At 37.8% G+C, this 18,606-nt stretch overlaps 1 protein-coding gene across 1 annotated transcript in view; it reads left to right on the forward strand.

The window, feature by feature from the left end:
• The window catches only part of LOC132300390 (WD-40 repeat-containing protein MSI1-like), a 33,578-nt gene extending 22,095 nt beyond the window's left edge, over nt 1-11,483 (forward strand). Inside the window, exon 6 of the mRNA XM_059797426.1 lies at nt 10,866-11,483. Coding sequence (XP_059653409.1) covers nt 10,866-11,094 — 229 coding nt within the window. The 3' untranslated portion in view covers nt 11,095-11,483. The remainder of the gene's footprint in view (nt 1-10,865) is intronic.
• The last annotated feature ends 7,123 nt before the right edge of the window (nt 11,484-18,606 follow it).

Here is an 18,606-nt window from a genome sequence, read left to right on the forward strand (position 1 = left end):
GCCTTTCAATCTTGAAAAGGTAAATGAAAAACTATATGAGACACTATTGGTTGATTGGAACCATAGACACATATTTTAGTTAGATTAAAATTTAGTTTTTTTAGATAAGGTTAGATTAAAATTTTGTTGTTTATTGATATTTCTTTTCTTTTCTTTTTTCTTTCTTTCTTTTAGTTTATTTTATATTTTTCAGTTGTTTGAAGTGCGGAGAAAAGGGGGGAATGATAAGTCCCCCACCCCCAAGAGGAGTATGTAATAAATAATATTAGTTATATTATAAAATTACTTTAATAATTAATTATATTAAACTGAGGAAAGAGATGCATTTTGACCCAAGGGATCATTCTATGCGCATTTGAATTGGTCCGTATGTGGATGACATCAGTTCCTAGATTTGCAAATGAAAAGGATTACATTTCAGTTATTGAGAGCCAGCACTGAATTATGTAGCTATATTTGGCTGGCAATTATTAGTTTTTATGTTAAGCCTACATTGGTAGGAAGGAAGGAATGAGGAGGGAGAGGAGAAACAAGGGAAGGAAGGAGGAGTCAAAGAAGAGAGGAGGGATTGGCTGAGCTTCCATTGTTTGGTAGAAGGGAGATTAATGCTCTTGCGATGGAAAATTGAATGGAAAAGAGATGGGGAGGGCTGGATGAGGCATCCCTAGGGAAGTGAGGATGTTCGTCCTTCCTTTTGTTTGGTTGGATGGAAGGAAACTAAATAGATACCATTATTATTTTACTAATATACCCTTAAATATATAAATGAGAACATTAAAATGAGGCTAAGGACGTCTTTCCAAATTTATCTAACTCTTTATTTTTCTCTCCACTTCCTCCCACTTCTGGATGGAAGCAAAATGGTGGGCCAGGAGGGATGGCTCATCCCTCCACCCTTCCCTTCCCTGCAGCTCTCCCTCTTGCCAAACAATGGAGCCTTGTTCCATCCTTCCTCTCTTCCCTCCTTCCTTCATCCTTCTCTCCTGCCAAATGAAGCATAAGAGAGAAGGATGGGAAAGAGATAGAGGTATCCCTCTAGATCCACCATTTTGCTTTCATCCAAAGGTGAGTAAGAAAGGAGAGAGAAATAATTATATTTGACAAATAAAATTGCAATGACATGATTAATGTCATTTAATGTATAATTTATATATTTATGGGTCTAATGATAATATTTGTTAGGTCAATAGGACTTAAGTTGGCAACTTTCGTTGGACAAAACTGGAGTCCGCAACTTCTGCTTTAGTTTCTAGCTCAGGTTGGAAGTTTTTAAAAGTTAGTGTTATTAACTTAGTTGTTACCTCCCAAGGTCGAAGAAGAAAATTGAAGTTATTCAAGGCTAATTCAGTAATCTTCCTCTGCAGAGGTAAAAAGGTTAATTTAACACACCCACCAAAATTAGGGTTCTCATGCATAATTAGGGTTTCTAAGTTTTCATGATTTTGAATCTTATTTGATTCCCTAAAGCTTTCAAAACATGCTTTAAAATAGTTTTTTGAAACTTCTGGTTTGAGAAATTTTTCTAAGTTTACATTGTAGTAGACTTCGATCGATTGAGGGTTTGGCCGAAGGCTTCTGGTCGTCGATCGATCGATGGGTATTTAGATTGATTCAGCTTTTTGGGAAAACAACTTCCAAGTTGGTTTTAAACTCTTCCAGCCCTATTCTCTCTATACTTCTAGTTTGCCGATTTTTGTACCGTGCTAGGGTAGAGTACTAGACACAGAGAATGCATATAGAGAGAGCATATCGTGAGCTTTAGAGTGCTAACATTATTTTTTATTTTTTACATTCATCATACTTAGTTTTGGCGAGTGTTCCTCAATTATGTGTTGGCAGCTGTTGATGCAAACAAAATTGAAGATTTCATCACCGCATTCAACTTTTAATCTGTAGGGCTGTAAATGAGCCGAGCTGAGCTTTGGGCTGTTTGGGCTCAGCTCGTCACAGTAAAAAGATGCTCAAGCTCAATCGAGCTTTGCTAGTCTAGGATCAAGCTCGCCTCGGCTGCTCGTTTATTTATACCAATAAAAAAACAAACTGTTATACTCCATATATGTGTACCCACTGAAATCGATTTCCATATCAATATTTGTTTCCATCTCCAGAGTCCACTAATATAGATTTCCATATCAATCTTCAAAGTTTCCATATCAATCTTCAGTGTTTGATCTCCAAATCTTACACACTTAGAAAATACTCCCAATTTTGATCGTGTCAATACGAAGAGAAGTGAGGCCAGATGAGAGAGAGGGAGAGAGAGGGAGAGAGACAGCACTAACCTGACAGTACTGTTTTGCAAGCTGTTGCTGATCTCGGTGGGTTCGTTTTTCCGATTAAAATTGCCGCTGCTGTAGGATGTTTGGGGAGGGGGTGGTTAAATAGATAATGATGTGGTTAGGGTTTATAAAAGGGGGAATGGGCTTGGAAAAGAAATGGGTTTGGGTTAATTTATTTTCAATAGGGTGAGAGAGCTAAGGGTTTTACACACAAATGGGCTTGGGGCTTGAAATGGATGAAATGTTATAAATGTTGGATTGGGCTGCATCGGACTTAGCCTTATTTAATGGGTAAAAGTAAAATATTAATGTGGATTAATTAAATATTATGAACTCATATATATATATTTATATATATATATATATATATATATATATATTATGAACTCATAATATATATATATATATATTTCGAGCTTTAAACAAGCCTGTTCATGGCCGCGTTCACGAACAAACGAGCCGAGCAGAATAGTGTTTGAGATTGGCTCGGTTATTAAACGAGCCTAAAATTTTTCTTTGAGCAGTTCATTTATTAATCAAACGATCACGAACCGAGCCCTTGGCGAGCCGAACTCGAGTTGTTTGTTGAACGTTTGGTTCATTTACAGCCCTATTAATCTGAGATTGAGCCTGGATGATTAGTGGCTAAGATCAGTCATTAAAGGAGAAGCAGCTTCGTGAGGACTGAAGGCTGTTGACAAGCAGACAGACAGCCTAGAGATTTTTGGGAGAAAATTTGGCGTCATCTGTGTCAGGGAGGTGACTAGGGAATTCGTTGGTTATAGTATTTAACCTAGGTTATAAACTTCCTTTTTCATAGTGGATTTTGGTTTGTTTGGACTTAAGTCCTATGTTTTTTCCTTTGGTGTTTCCACCTGAAAATCTGTGTCCTTTGCTTTATTGTTTTATCTGCTTATTATTGTTGTGTATTGATTGATTTTTGTTTTTTTGCTATGAACTGAATTAAAATTCTGGTAATTTAATTTTAAATATCGTTAAATTAGGTAGTTACTTCTGCAAGACCTATTTGTCCCTCCCCCCGGGGTTCTAAATTACAGATATTGTGCAACTCTCCGTCAGTGCCTTGAGTTCCAGTCCTTCTATCAATATTATTCATTTCCTTTCCTTCCAGTTAACTATGATGGATACTCTTCCTTCCCGAGGGTTTTGTCCATCACTTCTTCTTTCCCATCCATCTGTCTTTCCATCCGTTCTACCAAACGAAACATAACTGACCATGAAAGAGGTCAGATTTTGTGTGGCACACATTGTAGATGGTTGAAGGTTCATCATATCAAGCCTATGAGTAGATTCATAATATCAGTATATCTTTGGGGAGGGGGAGGGGGTTCTTGTGGAAGGAAATTTGGCACCCCAAAGCCCCTCTAAAGGTAGCTTTCTTTGGGCAGCCCTTGGAAGGATTCTAATGATAGACAATTTGAGGAAAAGGGGACAGATAATTGTTAACTAGTGTTGTTTGTGTGCCTTCTCTCGCATTGCCCTATGGCGAGGGATGGATGGGCCATGTTTTATGCTATTTTTGGGTCATGCCAGAGGCTGTTAGGAGCATGCTTGAGGCTTGGAGAGGTTGACAGTGGGGTCTGAAGCGAAGGTTGCCCCCCGCTTGTGGTGGGCATCGTGGAGGGTAAGCATTAGGAGATCGTTTGATGGGAAGGAGACTCATATTGGGGTAGTTTAATTCTCTGTTCTTAGTTCCTTATTTTTGTGGGTTCGTAGGAGGGATTGGAAATCTGTGGAGATTCTTTTGTCTTTTGTGGATAACTTAAGAGTATAGTTTTTTGTGGTTTTGTGATTATTTGGGCTGCACTCCCCGTTTTGATTGCTTTTCAATGAAATTTGCTAATTTAAAAAAGAAAGAAAGATATAAAGAAAGAAAGAAAGAAAAAATTGGGGTTGATATTGTTCTATGTTGGGTAGGTTATTTGTAAAAAGCAGCTTTGTACTTTTAGGGTGTTGTAAGCCTATAAATAGGTATCTTGGGGGATAATTGAGTTACGCTATTTTAGATAAAATAATGAATATTAGAACACCTTTAAGCTCTCTCTCTCCTCCTACCCCCAACCCACCCACCCACCCACACACACCCCCTACTTTTACCTTTATCAATATTTTCTCTTCTCAACTATTTATTAGGCACAGAAGTGGCTTCTTGCAGTTTGCCTCTCTTCTCTCTTTTCTCCCTCTTCTCTTGCGAACGGGAGGCTTGGGAGATATGATGCATGCTCTCTCTTCTATCTTATTCTCTCTTTCGTTTTCCCCTATTTTCTTTCTTTATCTCTCATCATATTAAATATTTGCAATAAATAAAATACAATCAGCGTCCTTTACCACCCTTAAAGTTCTTGTTAGAGTTGGTTTATATCGAGGTTGTAATATCCTTTTAAAGTTTTTGAGCCAATGGAGAAATTGCTATCTTCAAATAATGCTATTGTAGTGAATCAAGATGCTTATTATTCTGCAATCAATGACGTCACTGTGTGCGATTTCACCACATTAGGGGCGATTTGTGGGGCGATTTGTGTGATTGCGGTATTGTTAGGTTCGGGATGAAATCCTTTCTGGAAATTGCAAGATTACCAAGAATCTCGCTTGGAGGGGTAGTGAAGACGGCAATTCTTCACCAAGGGCCGTCGTTGTACATAGACGGGGAGTCCGTCGAAGGAAGTCAGTTCTCTCATCCTGTTTGGTCGGACGATTTGATAAGGAGGTTAGGGGTTGTGATCGAGTAAAAGAATGGGTTGCGCGGCTTGGAACACGATTTGTGGAGTGGGGGTAACACCCTTATCCGACTCACTGCTCCTTTTCCGGTTTCCTTCTCAGGCAGAGGCCAAACGTGTGCTGAAGGAAGGGTGGCGAGAATGGGGATCTGCAACTCTGAGGATCGACGTGTGGTCCTTCAGAGTTGGGTGCTGTGGCGTTCTTAGCAACAAAGGTCTTAAACAGATCGGGCTGTTTGGCCTTCCTTTGCATCTCTGGTGTCATACTTTGTTCATCGAAGTGGGAGAGCTTTGTGGTGGGTACGTGAGATCTGATGCAGATGAGACTAGGGACGCCGAAAGTGTTCGGATAACAGTGAGATCCGGCCTTGATTGTCTGAAGTTCGTGTTTATTAATGACGACACCTTTTTCTAGAAGGTCGCAATCTGGGAAGAAATCTCGCCGGAGCTTGTTCCTTAAACGGAGAGCCTTGAAGGTAGTGACAGATCACACCTTATAACGGAAAAGGAATGGAATAAGATTCTCAATAAAAGAAAAAAGGGGGTTCTCGAGATTCAACAGTGGTTGAAGGATAGTGAAATCCAACGAGCAGTGAAGTATATAGGGGGTAGAAGACGAAGTGTTCATCACGCGCCGGCCAAGCGCGTTGATGATGAACAGAGAAGGAATACACGTGGAGGTCGACGGGATGCTCATCCGGATTCCCCCTTATCCTTATCTCGCGTTGATGATAAGATAGGGGAGGAAAATTCTAATTGGGCTGAGATGGGCCAGAAGATGTCAAGGCAGGCCAGGGGTGAGATCCGGCCTGGTCTTAATTTTGGACTCACTTAGCCTAAACCCAACAGAGCGTTTATTGGTTTTCGGCCTAATCGACGGGTACAGACATGGCTGAATGGATCCGGGCCAAATAGACAGATCCAGACAGGGCTATTGGATCTTGGCCTAATAAAAGGGTGCGGAAAGGGCTAAATTCTTTAACCATCTCTTTCTCAAACACCAAACCAGGCCCTAATCCTTTGGGGGCCATGTAATGAAGTTCAAGCCCATGCTAAGCCTTCGTCTCATTTGCCTAAGTTTAGTCACGTGTCTTCATCGGATAAACCTAAGCGGAGGATGATAGATGTCTGTCGCCATGGTTCTCGGTGGACTCGGACTAAAAAGCAGAAATGGGTTGCACGACCTCATGCCTCACATTCAGGTTTGATCTCTGTTCATTCTCCAAGTTCTCTTTCTACTTCTACTCCTCCTTCGGGTGGAGTGGTGAGAACTGGGGGTGATGTGGAGGATGTAACGACTCAACAGAGGGGTTTTCTTGGGTCTTCAGGTTCATGGTGTGATGGGTCAGTGTTGGATGCCTCAAAAGCCACAACTAGGAGTGTAGGTTGTTTCAATGGGGTGACAGTTTGCGTTGGGAAAGACCTACACTTCAAACTGACTAATGACTCAGTTGTAGCTGCTTAAAGAGCTTCGGCTCTTTGCTGCGTTTGAAGGGCTGAACTGTCAACCAGAAAATACAGAACCTAATCGAGGCACAAAAGAAGTCAAAGCCAGAAAATAGAATGGGAACAGGAAGTGAAGAATCTGATTTCTTGTGTTAATTATGACGGGAAGGATGGGACGACTAAAGAAAGGGGAAGGACCAGAAGTGGTAAATGGGGAGGAGGAGGGGAGTTGATCGTTTTTGGTTCTTCATGAAGCTACGACTTATAACGTGGAATGTTCGTGGTCTAAATGATCCGGACAAAAGAAGAGTAGTCAAGGTAGCTTTGAGGAAGTGGAGTGCCTATGTCGTATGATACAGGAAACTAAGATGGCTTCTATCACTGTTGAGATTGTCAGGAGTCTTTGGGGTGGAAGGTTTGTGGAATGGGAAGTGTTAAACGCCTCTGGCACTTCGGGTGGTATTCTTATCATGTGGGATTGAAGGTGGTTATCAAGTATGAACAGTTGGAAGGGTATCTTCTCTGTGTCATGTCTGTTTCAGATGGAGGAAGACAGTTTCAGATGGGTGTTTTTAGGTGTTTATGGGCCTGTTATTGATAGTGACAGATCAGTCTTGTGGGAAGAGCTTTGCTACGTTAAGGGGGGATTGTGGTCATTTCCTTGGTGCTTAGGCGGGGATTTTAATTTTGTTAGGTCCCCGTTTGAGAGGTCCATAGGGGGCAGGTGGTCCTCTAAAATGACCATGTTTTCGGAATTCATTGATAGTCATTTTCTCATTGACCTACCATTGGAAGGAGCAGCCTTTACTTTGTCTAATGGTAGGGAACCGGTTACTTTTTCACGGTTGGATAGATTTCTGATTTCTGGGGCGCGGGAAGAGCATTTCCCGAATGTTTCTCAGGTTGTTGTGGTTAGAGTGACATCTGATCATGTGCCTTTAGTTTTTGATTGTGGTGTTATGAGTTCTAGACGCACACCTTTCCGTTTTGAAAATATGTGGCTGAGATCTGAGGATTTCCAATGGAAAGTTCAGTCTTAGTGGGAGGAAGCGAGTTTTATAGGCTCTGCTAGCTATGTGTTAGCTAGAAAGTTTCAGTTTCTTAAAACCGAGTTAAAGAGGTGGAATAAAGAAGTGTTTGGGAATCTTTAATGGAAGAAGAATAGCGTTCTTGCTGATATTGCTGAACTTGATCGTCTTGATGAGGTGGGGAAGGATGGGGAGTCATTACGCTTTAAACGAGCCTCTTGTCAGCTGAATTTTGCTAAGATAGCTGTTATGGAGGAGATTTCGTGGCGCCAGAAGTCTCGGGCATTGTGGTTAAAAGAAGGGGATCGTAATACAAAATTCTTCCATAGATTTGCCAACGCTCACAGAAGATGTAATCACATCGGGCGTATCCATGTTAATGGTTTTGAGCTATGGAGAGAGGATGAGGTGTGCGGGGGAATTGTTTCTTTTTATCAGCAGCTTTACACTCAGACCTTTTAACTCTATTTCTGTGTTGAATAGTGATAGGATTGAGGCTCTATTCACGGAGGAGGAAGTGTTTAAGGCACTTTCTAGCTGTAATGGGGACAAAGCTCCAGGACCAGATGGGTTTACTCTGTGGTTTCTTAAGGAGAGTTGGGAGGTGGTGCAAACTGAGGTGATGGGCACCTTTCAGGATTTTTTTTCTCATGGCACATTTGAGAAATCATTGAACGCATCTTTTATTACTCTCACTCCCAAGAAGGGCGGTGCCTCTGATATTAAGGACTTTCGGCCAATTAGCTTAATAGGATGTTTGTATAAGCTTATTGCCAAGGTTCTTGTCAGGATGAGTAATGTTTTGGATGGTCTGATTTTAGAATCACAGAATGCTTTTGTTGGTGGACAACAGATTTTGGATTCTGTTCTTATCGCAGGGGAATGTGTTGACTCTAGATTGAAAAGTGGGGTTCCTGGCGTTTTATGTAAGCTTGATATTGAGAAAGCCAATGATCACGTTAATTGGAAGTTTGTTCTGTATCTACTTCGGAGGATGGGGTTTGGAGATAGGTGGATAAAATGGAATGAAACTTGTATCTCGTCCGTTATGTTCTCTGTGCTCGTGAATGGTTCTCCTGCGGTGAATGGTTCTCCTGTGGGTTTTTTTGCTAGCTCGCGTAGTCTGAGACAAGGAGACCCATTATCGTCTTTTCTTTTCCTTATTGGCATGGAGGGATTGAGCAGATTAATGAGAAAAGCGGAAGATTTGGGTTACATTAGGGGGTTCAGAGTTGTCAGAGATTTTGAACATCAGATGCAGATCTCCCATTTGTTGTTCGCGGATGACACTTTGGTTTTTTGTGATGTCGAAGTCTCTCAACTCAGATATCTAAGGTGCATTCTTGCTTGTTTCCAAGCAGTTTCTGGACTAAAGATTAATGTTGAAAAGAGTGTGCTTGTTCTAGTGGGGGATGTTCCAGATATTTCCTCTTTAGCTGTTGTTCTTGGTTGTGGAGTGGGCGCTTTTCCTCTTCCTTACTTAGGATTGCCTTTGGGAGTTTCCTTTACGCGAGTTGGGAATTGGGACCCAGTGATTAATAGATATGAGAAGAGATTATCAGGATGGAAAAAACAGTATCTTTCTAAGAGAGGGCGCCGAGGGGGGGGGGGGGGGGGGGGGTGTTGGAAAGTCACTCTCATTAAGAGTACTCTCTCATCCCTTCTTACCTACTTTTTATCTTTGTTTCAAATTCCATGCTCTGTTGCTGAAAGGATTGAGAAAATTCAGAGGGATTTTCGATGGGGTGGAAGGGGAGAGGAGTTTAAGTATCATCTCGTTAATTGGGAACAAGTCTGCTAACTGTTGAAATTAGGCGGGTTAGGCATTCGAAAGCTAGTCCCTTTTAATCGAGCTCTCTTGGGAAAGTGGTTATGGAGATTTGGAAAGGAACGCCATCGTCAGCGGAGAAGAGTTGTCTCGTGTCGCTTTGGAGAGGAGAGTGGGGGTTGGTCCTCTCTCCTAGTCACTATTACGGGAGGCGTTGGTGTGTGGAAATTCATTCGGGGCTGTGATGTTTTCTCCTCACACATTAGATTCAAAGTTCGTGATGGTAGACATGTCCGTTTTTGGGAGGACCTATGGTGTGGAGATCAACTGCTGTCTCACTCCTTTCCTAGACTTTACAATATTGCAGACAATAAGCATGTCTCCGTAATTGATTGTTATCAACTCGATAACAGTGGAGTTACGTGGGATGTGCATTTAGGCGCCCCTTTCAGGACTGGAAAATGGAAGAAGCTTGTGTTTTTTTGGATACGTTGTCTAGACAGAAGGATGTTGGCAGAGGGTGCGATGATATATTATGGGTTTCTTTAGCTCATGGTTGGTATGGTGTCTGATCCATGTTCTTGTTTTTGTCCAACTTCATTGGTCACGATTTCCCATGAAAGTCTGGTTGGTGTACTAAAGCTCATCTTAGAATCGCATTCTTCGTTTGGACTGCCACATGGGAAAGATTTTGACATTGGATAACTTGAGAAAGAGAGTTAACATCATCGTTAATTGGTGTTGTTTATGTAAAGCAAATGGTGAATCCGTGGATCATATTCTTTTGCACTGTCTTGTGGCGTATGATTGTTGGAGTATTATCACTTCTCTTGTCCTTTCATTCTGGTTCAAGGTGTGGGAGGTTGGAAAGATAAACCACAGACGATGTTTATCATTTGGTAGTTATTCATTGAAGTTTGTATCCAGATGGCATTGAATTGCATCTTTTGGCATTCATTTTGTTAGACGCATTTTTGTTTTAGGCTTCTTTTAATTTGAAAATGAACATATGCCACGTAATATTTCATTCAGGTTTAAAAAAATACTACACATTGGCCAAAAAAAAAACAAAACAGAGAGAGAGAGAAGAAAAGAAAAATAGAGCGGTATTACGTTTAGGATTCATAGTAGTTTGTCACTGCGACTTACAGATTTCTGGATGTACTTTGAATTTGGTACTTTGCTACTGTGCTTACTGTAGCATTTTTACTCATGAATTGTTTTTCAGAAATGAAATCATTAACTGAAAAAGAATAAATGAGTCCCTTAATAGATATCCAGTTCCTAAATGACCTATCTTAAACAAATACCAGAAAAAAATAATACAGAAAAAACTGTTTGAAATGCGATGGAAGTCATGTCTGTTCCTGGATTAAGCACTCTACTGGTAGTTTCACTTGACTTGGAATGCTGATAGTTTCACTTAATTGTGCTTTGATTCAATACTGAAATTAAGCTTTAGGAATATTTATGGTTTATCTGAACTGATCTATCAGACATTAATAATATCACGAAGCGTGCAGTTGGTACTGTTAACATATTCAGCACGTGTAAATACAATGATGTCCTTGCTTAGATAATTTAAATTGTGTTTTTCCTATCCCAGGATTGATGAAGAGCAGACACCAGAGGATGCTGAAGACGGTCCACCAGAATTGCTCTTCATTCACGGTGGTCACACGAGTAAAATTTCAGATTTCTCGTGGAACCCATGTGAAGATTGGGTTATTGCTAGTGTAGCTGAAGATAACATTCTCCAAATCTGGCAGATGGCGGAGAACATCTACCACGATGAAGATGATCTACCCGGAGATGAACCTACCAAGGGTTCGTAATCAAAGTACCCTATTTAAACAGTGCTGAAGGAACTGAAAAAGATCATCATCTGTTAAAGGCGACATCTAGGGTTTTCGATATTTTCTTTCTTTAATTGTAATTTTCATTTTCTTTTTGCATTCCTTCATCTTTGTGTCCATGAGATGTGTTCTAATATGTTGTTTCAACTGCAGTGTTATTAGTTATGCAGTCATTGTTTGTAAAACTTAGCTTAGAATTTATAGGAGGATGGTCAGAAACTGGGCTTCAGGCTTGAAGCCCTCTCAAGTCAATCCTACCTTTTACTTGCCCTTAATGCAGGTTGCTAGTGTTAAACCATTAATCTTTTTCTTAAAACAGATTTTATAAACTTATTGAATAAAATTGTCTCTGAATTGCCTGTCAAAAATTCAAACCGAATTGTCCATATTATATGGTTAATCCATATCTAATATCCGTATCGAATGAACTAATTTCTATCAGATTTGGGTAAAACCATATCCATCTTTTAACATCAATATACAGATCCAATTCGGATTCAAGATGGATGTTCTAAAAAAAATCCATATTCGAGATGGTGTCAAATATCAAAGGACATCTAATCTAATGTTATAATCTCTTCTTCTTTATTTCTCAAAGAAGAGGGGAGGGGTTTGAGTCGGGTTGTAAGCGAAATGAGTATGAATTTATTTCTTGTCAATAAAATATATATGTATATACACACACACATGTTATTATACCCTATTTGCAACACACAATCACATATTATTATGTCCATAGGTAAAGATTGTCAACAATGTGGCTGCTCTTTTGTACAATTTTTTTCATTTATTCCTTGATATCAGTTTTTATTTATTTATTTATTATTATTGTTTTATTTATTTATTTATTTTTGTTGTTAGATTGTGTGTGTGTGTGTGTATATATATATATATATACACACATATGGTATTATACCCTATTTGCAATACACAATCACATATTATTATGTCCATAGTTAGGTAAAGATTGTCAACAATGCGGCTGCTCTTTTGTACAATTTTTTTCATTTATTCCTTGATATCAGTTTTTATTTATTTATTTATTATTATTATTTTATTTATTTATTTATTTTTGTTGTTAGATTGAATGGCTAAGGATATGTTACTTATTTAAAAGATTGTCGACAATGTGGCTGCTCATTTGTACATTTTTTTTTAAATGTCTTCCTTGATACCAGTTTTTATTTATTTTGTTAGATTGAAAGGCAAAGGATATGTTCCATATATATTATGGCAGTAATGTTAGAAGTTAGTGGTTAGAGGGGAGGGGATGGTACAAGCTTTGAACACGGACTCCCGAACAAAGGTAACAACCCAACTGCTCAGACAACACAACATTTTGTGTTAAATGACGTAACGTGATTTAATGAAAGTTTAATCCGACATTTTTATCTAAAAACAAAAAAAATAAAAATAAAAAGAAAAGATAGTGTCATCTGACATGACCATAGAGGAGGAAAATAGTAAGAGAGGAACCAGAATCAATTAGAAAATATTAGCAGAAGATACTAAATCAAATTAAATTACATAAAATAAATTTTGCATGTGAATGTTAACTAATTAAATTGTTAAGCATGTTGGACACAAAATAAATTAAATTAAATGTCACATGAGATGTTAACTAATTATATTGGTTACGCATGTTGGAAGCAAAATAAATTAAACTAAATGTCACATGCGATGTTAACTCATTATACATGTTAAGCATCTTAGAAAGGTCAAGTTACATTGAACACGCCAAAGGTTTGACACCATAAAATCGATCTCTATCATCAACAGTTCTCTTTCATGATATTTATACATTTCCACCTTTAATTTTAAATTTATTCTTTCCGTTGACAAGTTAACTTTTAAGTTGAATATTTATTTCAACGATTTTTATCGTCGACTAGTGTTGATTATTAATGAAAGGAAAAATATGTTACCAATGTTTAAATGTCAAAAGAGTTATGTGTCTTTTTCAAGATATATATATATATATATATATATATATATATATGTTTTGACAATGTTTAAAATTATTCACTTTAAACTTTGAATACCTACAACTACTTCCTAACCACATAAATCAAGTGGAATTGGACATCTACAACGTCCAACCTCCAACCACATGTATCAAATTAGTATGATGTAGAAGTTTAATTTCAAGAGCATTAAATTTCTGCATGGAAATTAGTAGAGAAGTAACCAAAGGATCATGAGAATCCACTAAGAGTAGATCCGCCCTTTTAGACAATGTCTTGTTGTAACAGGTTTCGATGTTCTACCTTCCAAGATACAACATCAAAAATCCTCTACAAACGTACACTCGTAATGCAGAGAAAGTTGAACAGCTTCAATTTGGCCCTCTGGTGAATGGAATTGCAAGATAAGAACAATGGCTAAACACTCCGAACAAATAGTAGTCAAAACAATATCGGGTAGAACACTCAAATAAGTATTTGGAATTAACACTCTAGCCAAAATAGTATTTGACAATGGACAGAACGTGAACAACAATATCTGGTTGAACTTGAACGAGGAAAAGAATACCAGATGAACAGAAAGTATTATGGATTATATTTTTCTGAAGAGTGAAAGACTCGTGTCTTGTATGTTAAAACCCCAAAGCTCACCCATGTTTATAGCCAAAAATCATAACGACCATATGCAAAATATCAGGAACTGAACGTGATATTGTGAATATTTGTAGACCCAGTGTAACGCATAAATATCCTCAACGTAATGGATATTTGGGAGACTTGGTCTGTTTAACGTATATGATGTAATTTTGAAATACTCAACTCTTATTAAGGACACTAAATATACAACAATCCTCACATATTTCAAAATACATTAAAAAATAAATAAATAAATAAACTATGGAGGGTAACCAAAGAAGAAAACATGGGAGTAACCATGGAAATTACCAGAGAAGTAACCAAGGGACCATGAGAATCCAATGCATCGAAACTATTATGTTCCAACCCTAAGGGAAGTAGGCCATCATTTACACAAAAAAAAAAAATTCTACGACGACTGTGGTGAAAATATGTTTTTATGAACCAAAATTTCTAATTGTAAATCATACAACTAACCATGCACATTGTTATCTCTATATCGAAGTTGTTCATAACAGGTTGGCATAAATAGGCCTTATGCCCTACTTGGATTTTCACGAGTGCTTTAGAGAGCCTGGCTAAGCTCTCATAGGAGGCGGTCCCACCTCCACACTCATATAGGTCAATCCATCAAGTGTGTACCGCAACTAGACACACCACTCATAAGGGATATGTAATTCATTAAGAATTTTAATTCAACCTTTTACGCTACAGTTTTGCACTATTTATATCATAGGGAGGGATTCTAAAAAATAAAATTGATAGTGCACTCTGTTTGATCAACCTTTAACTTATTTTTACGTTCATATAGGTTGGGCTACCATCACTGTTGACCTTCGTTATAGACATAAGTTCTATCCCCCTTTATTATCACTCATTATAACCGAGTGATTTTGTCAAAGAATCAAGCAAATTCATCACTGACCATACAAAATCTATAGATATCACCCTAGTCTCAAGCAACTGCCTCACAATATTATGTATTAGGCGTACATGCATGTTTTCCCATTATATATATTTTACTTTTTACTCTGGCTATTGCAGCCTGGCAATCACAATGCGTATATATGGACGGAGACAGTCTCATCCATATAAGGATATTTGCTAAGAGCTTTCTAAGCCGCTCAGCCTCAAACCTAGCCTTTTCTAAGGCTATGAACTCGAATTCCGTAGTCGACCGAGCTATGCATATTTGTTTAGAAGATTTCCAAGACACTGCACACCCAACGAGAGTAAATACATATACATTCGTGGATTTCATCTCATTTGAATCAGAGATCCATAGTCATGAGTACCTCTCAAATATTTAAATACTCGGGTTAAAGTTGTCCACTGATCCTTATTACGATTCTGAGTGTACTCACTCAATCTACAATCTGCATATGCAATATCAGGTCTAGAAAAGTTCATTAAATACATCAAGCTACCAATAATTTGAGCAAACTCATATCGTGATTGTGACGGCCCTGGTTTTTCAAGCTAGTGCGTCCTGTGATGAACCGTAATTTGATCCGATAACGGATCCGAAATGCGGAAGCGAAAACAGAAAACAAGACTCTAAGAAGTCAAAGTGACCTTCCATGAGGTCGTGGAACTCAATGAGAACTAATGCGGAAGCAAAAGACCAAAAATATGACAAATAAGTCCCCAGGGGCAAAATAGTTATTTCTGAAAACTATGGACTCGGGTGCCACCGAGCACACCGCTGGAAGGACAACGAAAAACTAATTAACATGGACTCAAGAATCACTTGATTCAGAGTCCGGATGAAGAAGATATGAAACTCCAAAGTTTCATAAAATCAAACTTTTGGGTTTGAAATTAATGCGGCAAAGGTACTTTATAAGGGGTAAAATGGTCTTTTTAGATATAATTTGATACAACCATGTATACCGTCATATAGACCAGCAAAAATTAATAAACTTAGCCTCAAAAATCACTTAATTTGGAGTCCGGATGATGAAGATATGAAGCTTCAAAGTTTCAAAAAAATCAACTTATTTTCTGGGTAAGAAATTTGGGTAGGAATAGTGTTTTTACAGCAAACAACATTTGATTTTTTTCTCGTAACTGAGGCTAAAAACGGACCCTTAAACGAGTTTTTCTAGAAAAACACGAAGAAGAAACCCCCCTTAAAATCACGTTTTCTACCCGGCATCGCAAAAGGAAGGGAGAAAAACACTCTGTAAGGTCCCTAAAATGCCCCTAGATCAGCCTAGGTCAAGAGGGACCCAAAAAATTGCTACATGAAATTGCCTCAGGATCAGTCCACAATTGAGAGCAAAAACGGGCTATCAAATGAATTTTTCTGGAAAAACACAAAAAAGAAACCCCTCCCAAAATCGAGTTTAAAAAAAAACTCAACGTAGAATGCCCAAAATGCCCCTCCATGAAATCTGGTCATGAGGGTTATAAAGCTGCTAAATGTAAAACTGGAAGCTGAACTTTGCAATGGATTTCCGGTATCAAAACGACATTTTCTGGAAAAACACGAAGAAGAAAGCTCCTCTAAAATCACATTTTCTAAGCGACCATGTTGAAAGAAGAAAATAAAACTGATGTGAAAAGTCTAGAAAGCCCCCAGATCAGATTATGTAACAAAGTTTCAAAAGCCCATAGGAGGCTCATTTCACCAAAGAAGAAGGTTTGCCGGGAAACAACCATGCACACAAACATAACTTACCTATTAGGATGTGCTACAATGGTTCATGGCTTAAAATTACCACCGATGCAAAATCCGATCCCCCAACGGGCAAAAAGGCAAAAATGAACAAGAAAAGGGAAATTTGAAAACCAAAATTAACAAATGATTTCAAATCACCATTTAGCCCTTGGCCACACTTCAAACATGATTTATAAGACCCTATGAAAGAATAAAAATGGAATTCCCACACCCGATGCAAGCATAGTGAAGCAATGACTCGGCATTTTTCAATATTTTCATAATATTTCATGAAGTTAAAAGTTACATAGGATACAAATTAGATATCATTGGCCTATGGCCTCATCTCATACATGTCAAATACATTGTAAAGAGTGTACTTATGTACACATTACAAAAATAGAATCAAATTTACACATTGTGACACATTTTGACATATAAAGCTATAAATGGCATTTCAAGCCAACATTTACAAGAAATGAGAACTTCAAGTTTACAAATCATCCAAGCATGATGTGAATCCCGAATCTTGATCCCGGTACCTGAAAAATGTACCCACTACGTGGGTGAGTAACATAAAGCTACTCGTAGGAGATGGGCATGCATCGACCTAGCAGTTTATAATTCTATCACCTTAAGGTGAAACATGTTAAAGAGGCTCATGCCACCTAACGTCTATGTCAAGTGAGACTCGGGATCATCCTAAGCTACTCATGCAATTTAAAGTGAACAATGACACACAAGGATACATGCTCAAGTATACTAAGCATTGTTAAAACATGCTACACAATATACAAGCATACATTTCCAAGTATACTAAACCATATTAAGACAAGTCATGCAATGTCTAAGCACATGTACACAAGTATACATTTTATATGGAAATCTCGTAAATCAAGTATACGAACACAAGTATACTAAGCTAAAAGAGATACGTCTAAAACAAGTATACACGGCACAAGTATACTAAATGAAATTTAAACTCACGGAGCAAGTATACAGGTTCAAGTATACTAAATAGGATTCAAATATCCAAAGCAAGCATCAATTCTCAAGCTACAAGTAATCCATGATTAACAACTTGAAATTAAATGCGAAATCAAAGAATGGAAAGACTAATACATGCGGTCGCTAGACCAAGCAAGTGTTTTCGGGTAATTACGACCCACAAGGCACTACCTAGTGCGCACATGCATAAGTTATTCCGGGCAATTACGACCCACCAGGTACTACCTAGTGCGCACTTATAACTTAGAAAACTCTTGTCTCCGTACTAGAGCCAAACCCTAGCCATCACGTGAAATATGTCCTTACAAGCTTCCCAAAATCAGTAAGTTCAAAACTTATACCAAAATCAATAAGTTAGACCAAACTTATATCAAAATCAATAATGCATAAAATCATCTTCCATGCACAAATAAGGTTGAATCCACACAAACCATGTCTAATGATTCAAGTCTAAATAGCATATGACATGTCAAGTCTCCAATATGCAATTATACACAAAGTAAGAATATTTTACAACAATTGAGTCACATTACTATCCTAAGCCACAAGTACTAAATAAGCTTCAATTTAGTAACAAGCTTTTAAGGTAAACAATTGTAATATTCTAACAAGTTATATACCTACACAAGATATATTTAAACAAGCTTTACAAGTCAGTGATATTCTAAATCATGCTAAGTCCAATTACCATTTTAAGAGGCCCCAAGTACTAATTATACATCCAATTAGCAATATGCTCACAAGGTAATTAATTCCACTACATTAAAAGGGATTTTCAACCTAACATGAAAAGTCTCTAGATTTCATATTAATCCCAAATAAACTCAAATTAATATATGTTAAGGAAGATAGCATAGTCTTTACATATATTATACCAAAAATTAATTTAAGTGACTACAACACTTAAAAATAAAATTAATTAAGTTAATTAATTAATTTTCTCTAGATTTTCAAACATATCTAAATGTCCTCAATTTAATATATGTTAAAGAACTCACCAAGGCCTACTTTAATATCACATTACAAGTTGATTTCATACTTGATACAACTAGGTGAATTAAACTTTCACAAAAGATAAATATTAAATAAAATTTGCAATTCTTATTCAAATAACCCCAATTTAATATATATCAACCATTATACCAAGGCCTAAATTTCTAACATGCCACAATTTAATTTTAAGTTGCCTAGCATTGTGAGAATTAAATCTTAAACAAAGAA

The sequence above is a fragment of the Cornus florida genome, unplaced genomic scaffold, assembly GCF_030987335.1.
Source record: "Cornus florida cultivar Cherokee Brave unplaced genomic scaffold, ASM3098733v1 CherokeeBrave_3.0.0_Hap2_Chr03, whole genome shotgun sequence".
Classification (NCBI taxonomy): Eukaryota; Viridiplantae; Streptophyta; class Magnoliopsida; order Cornales; family Cornaceae; genus Cornus; species Cornus florida.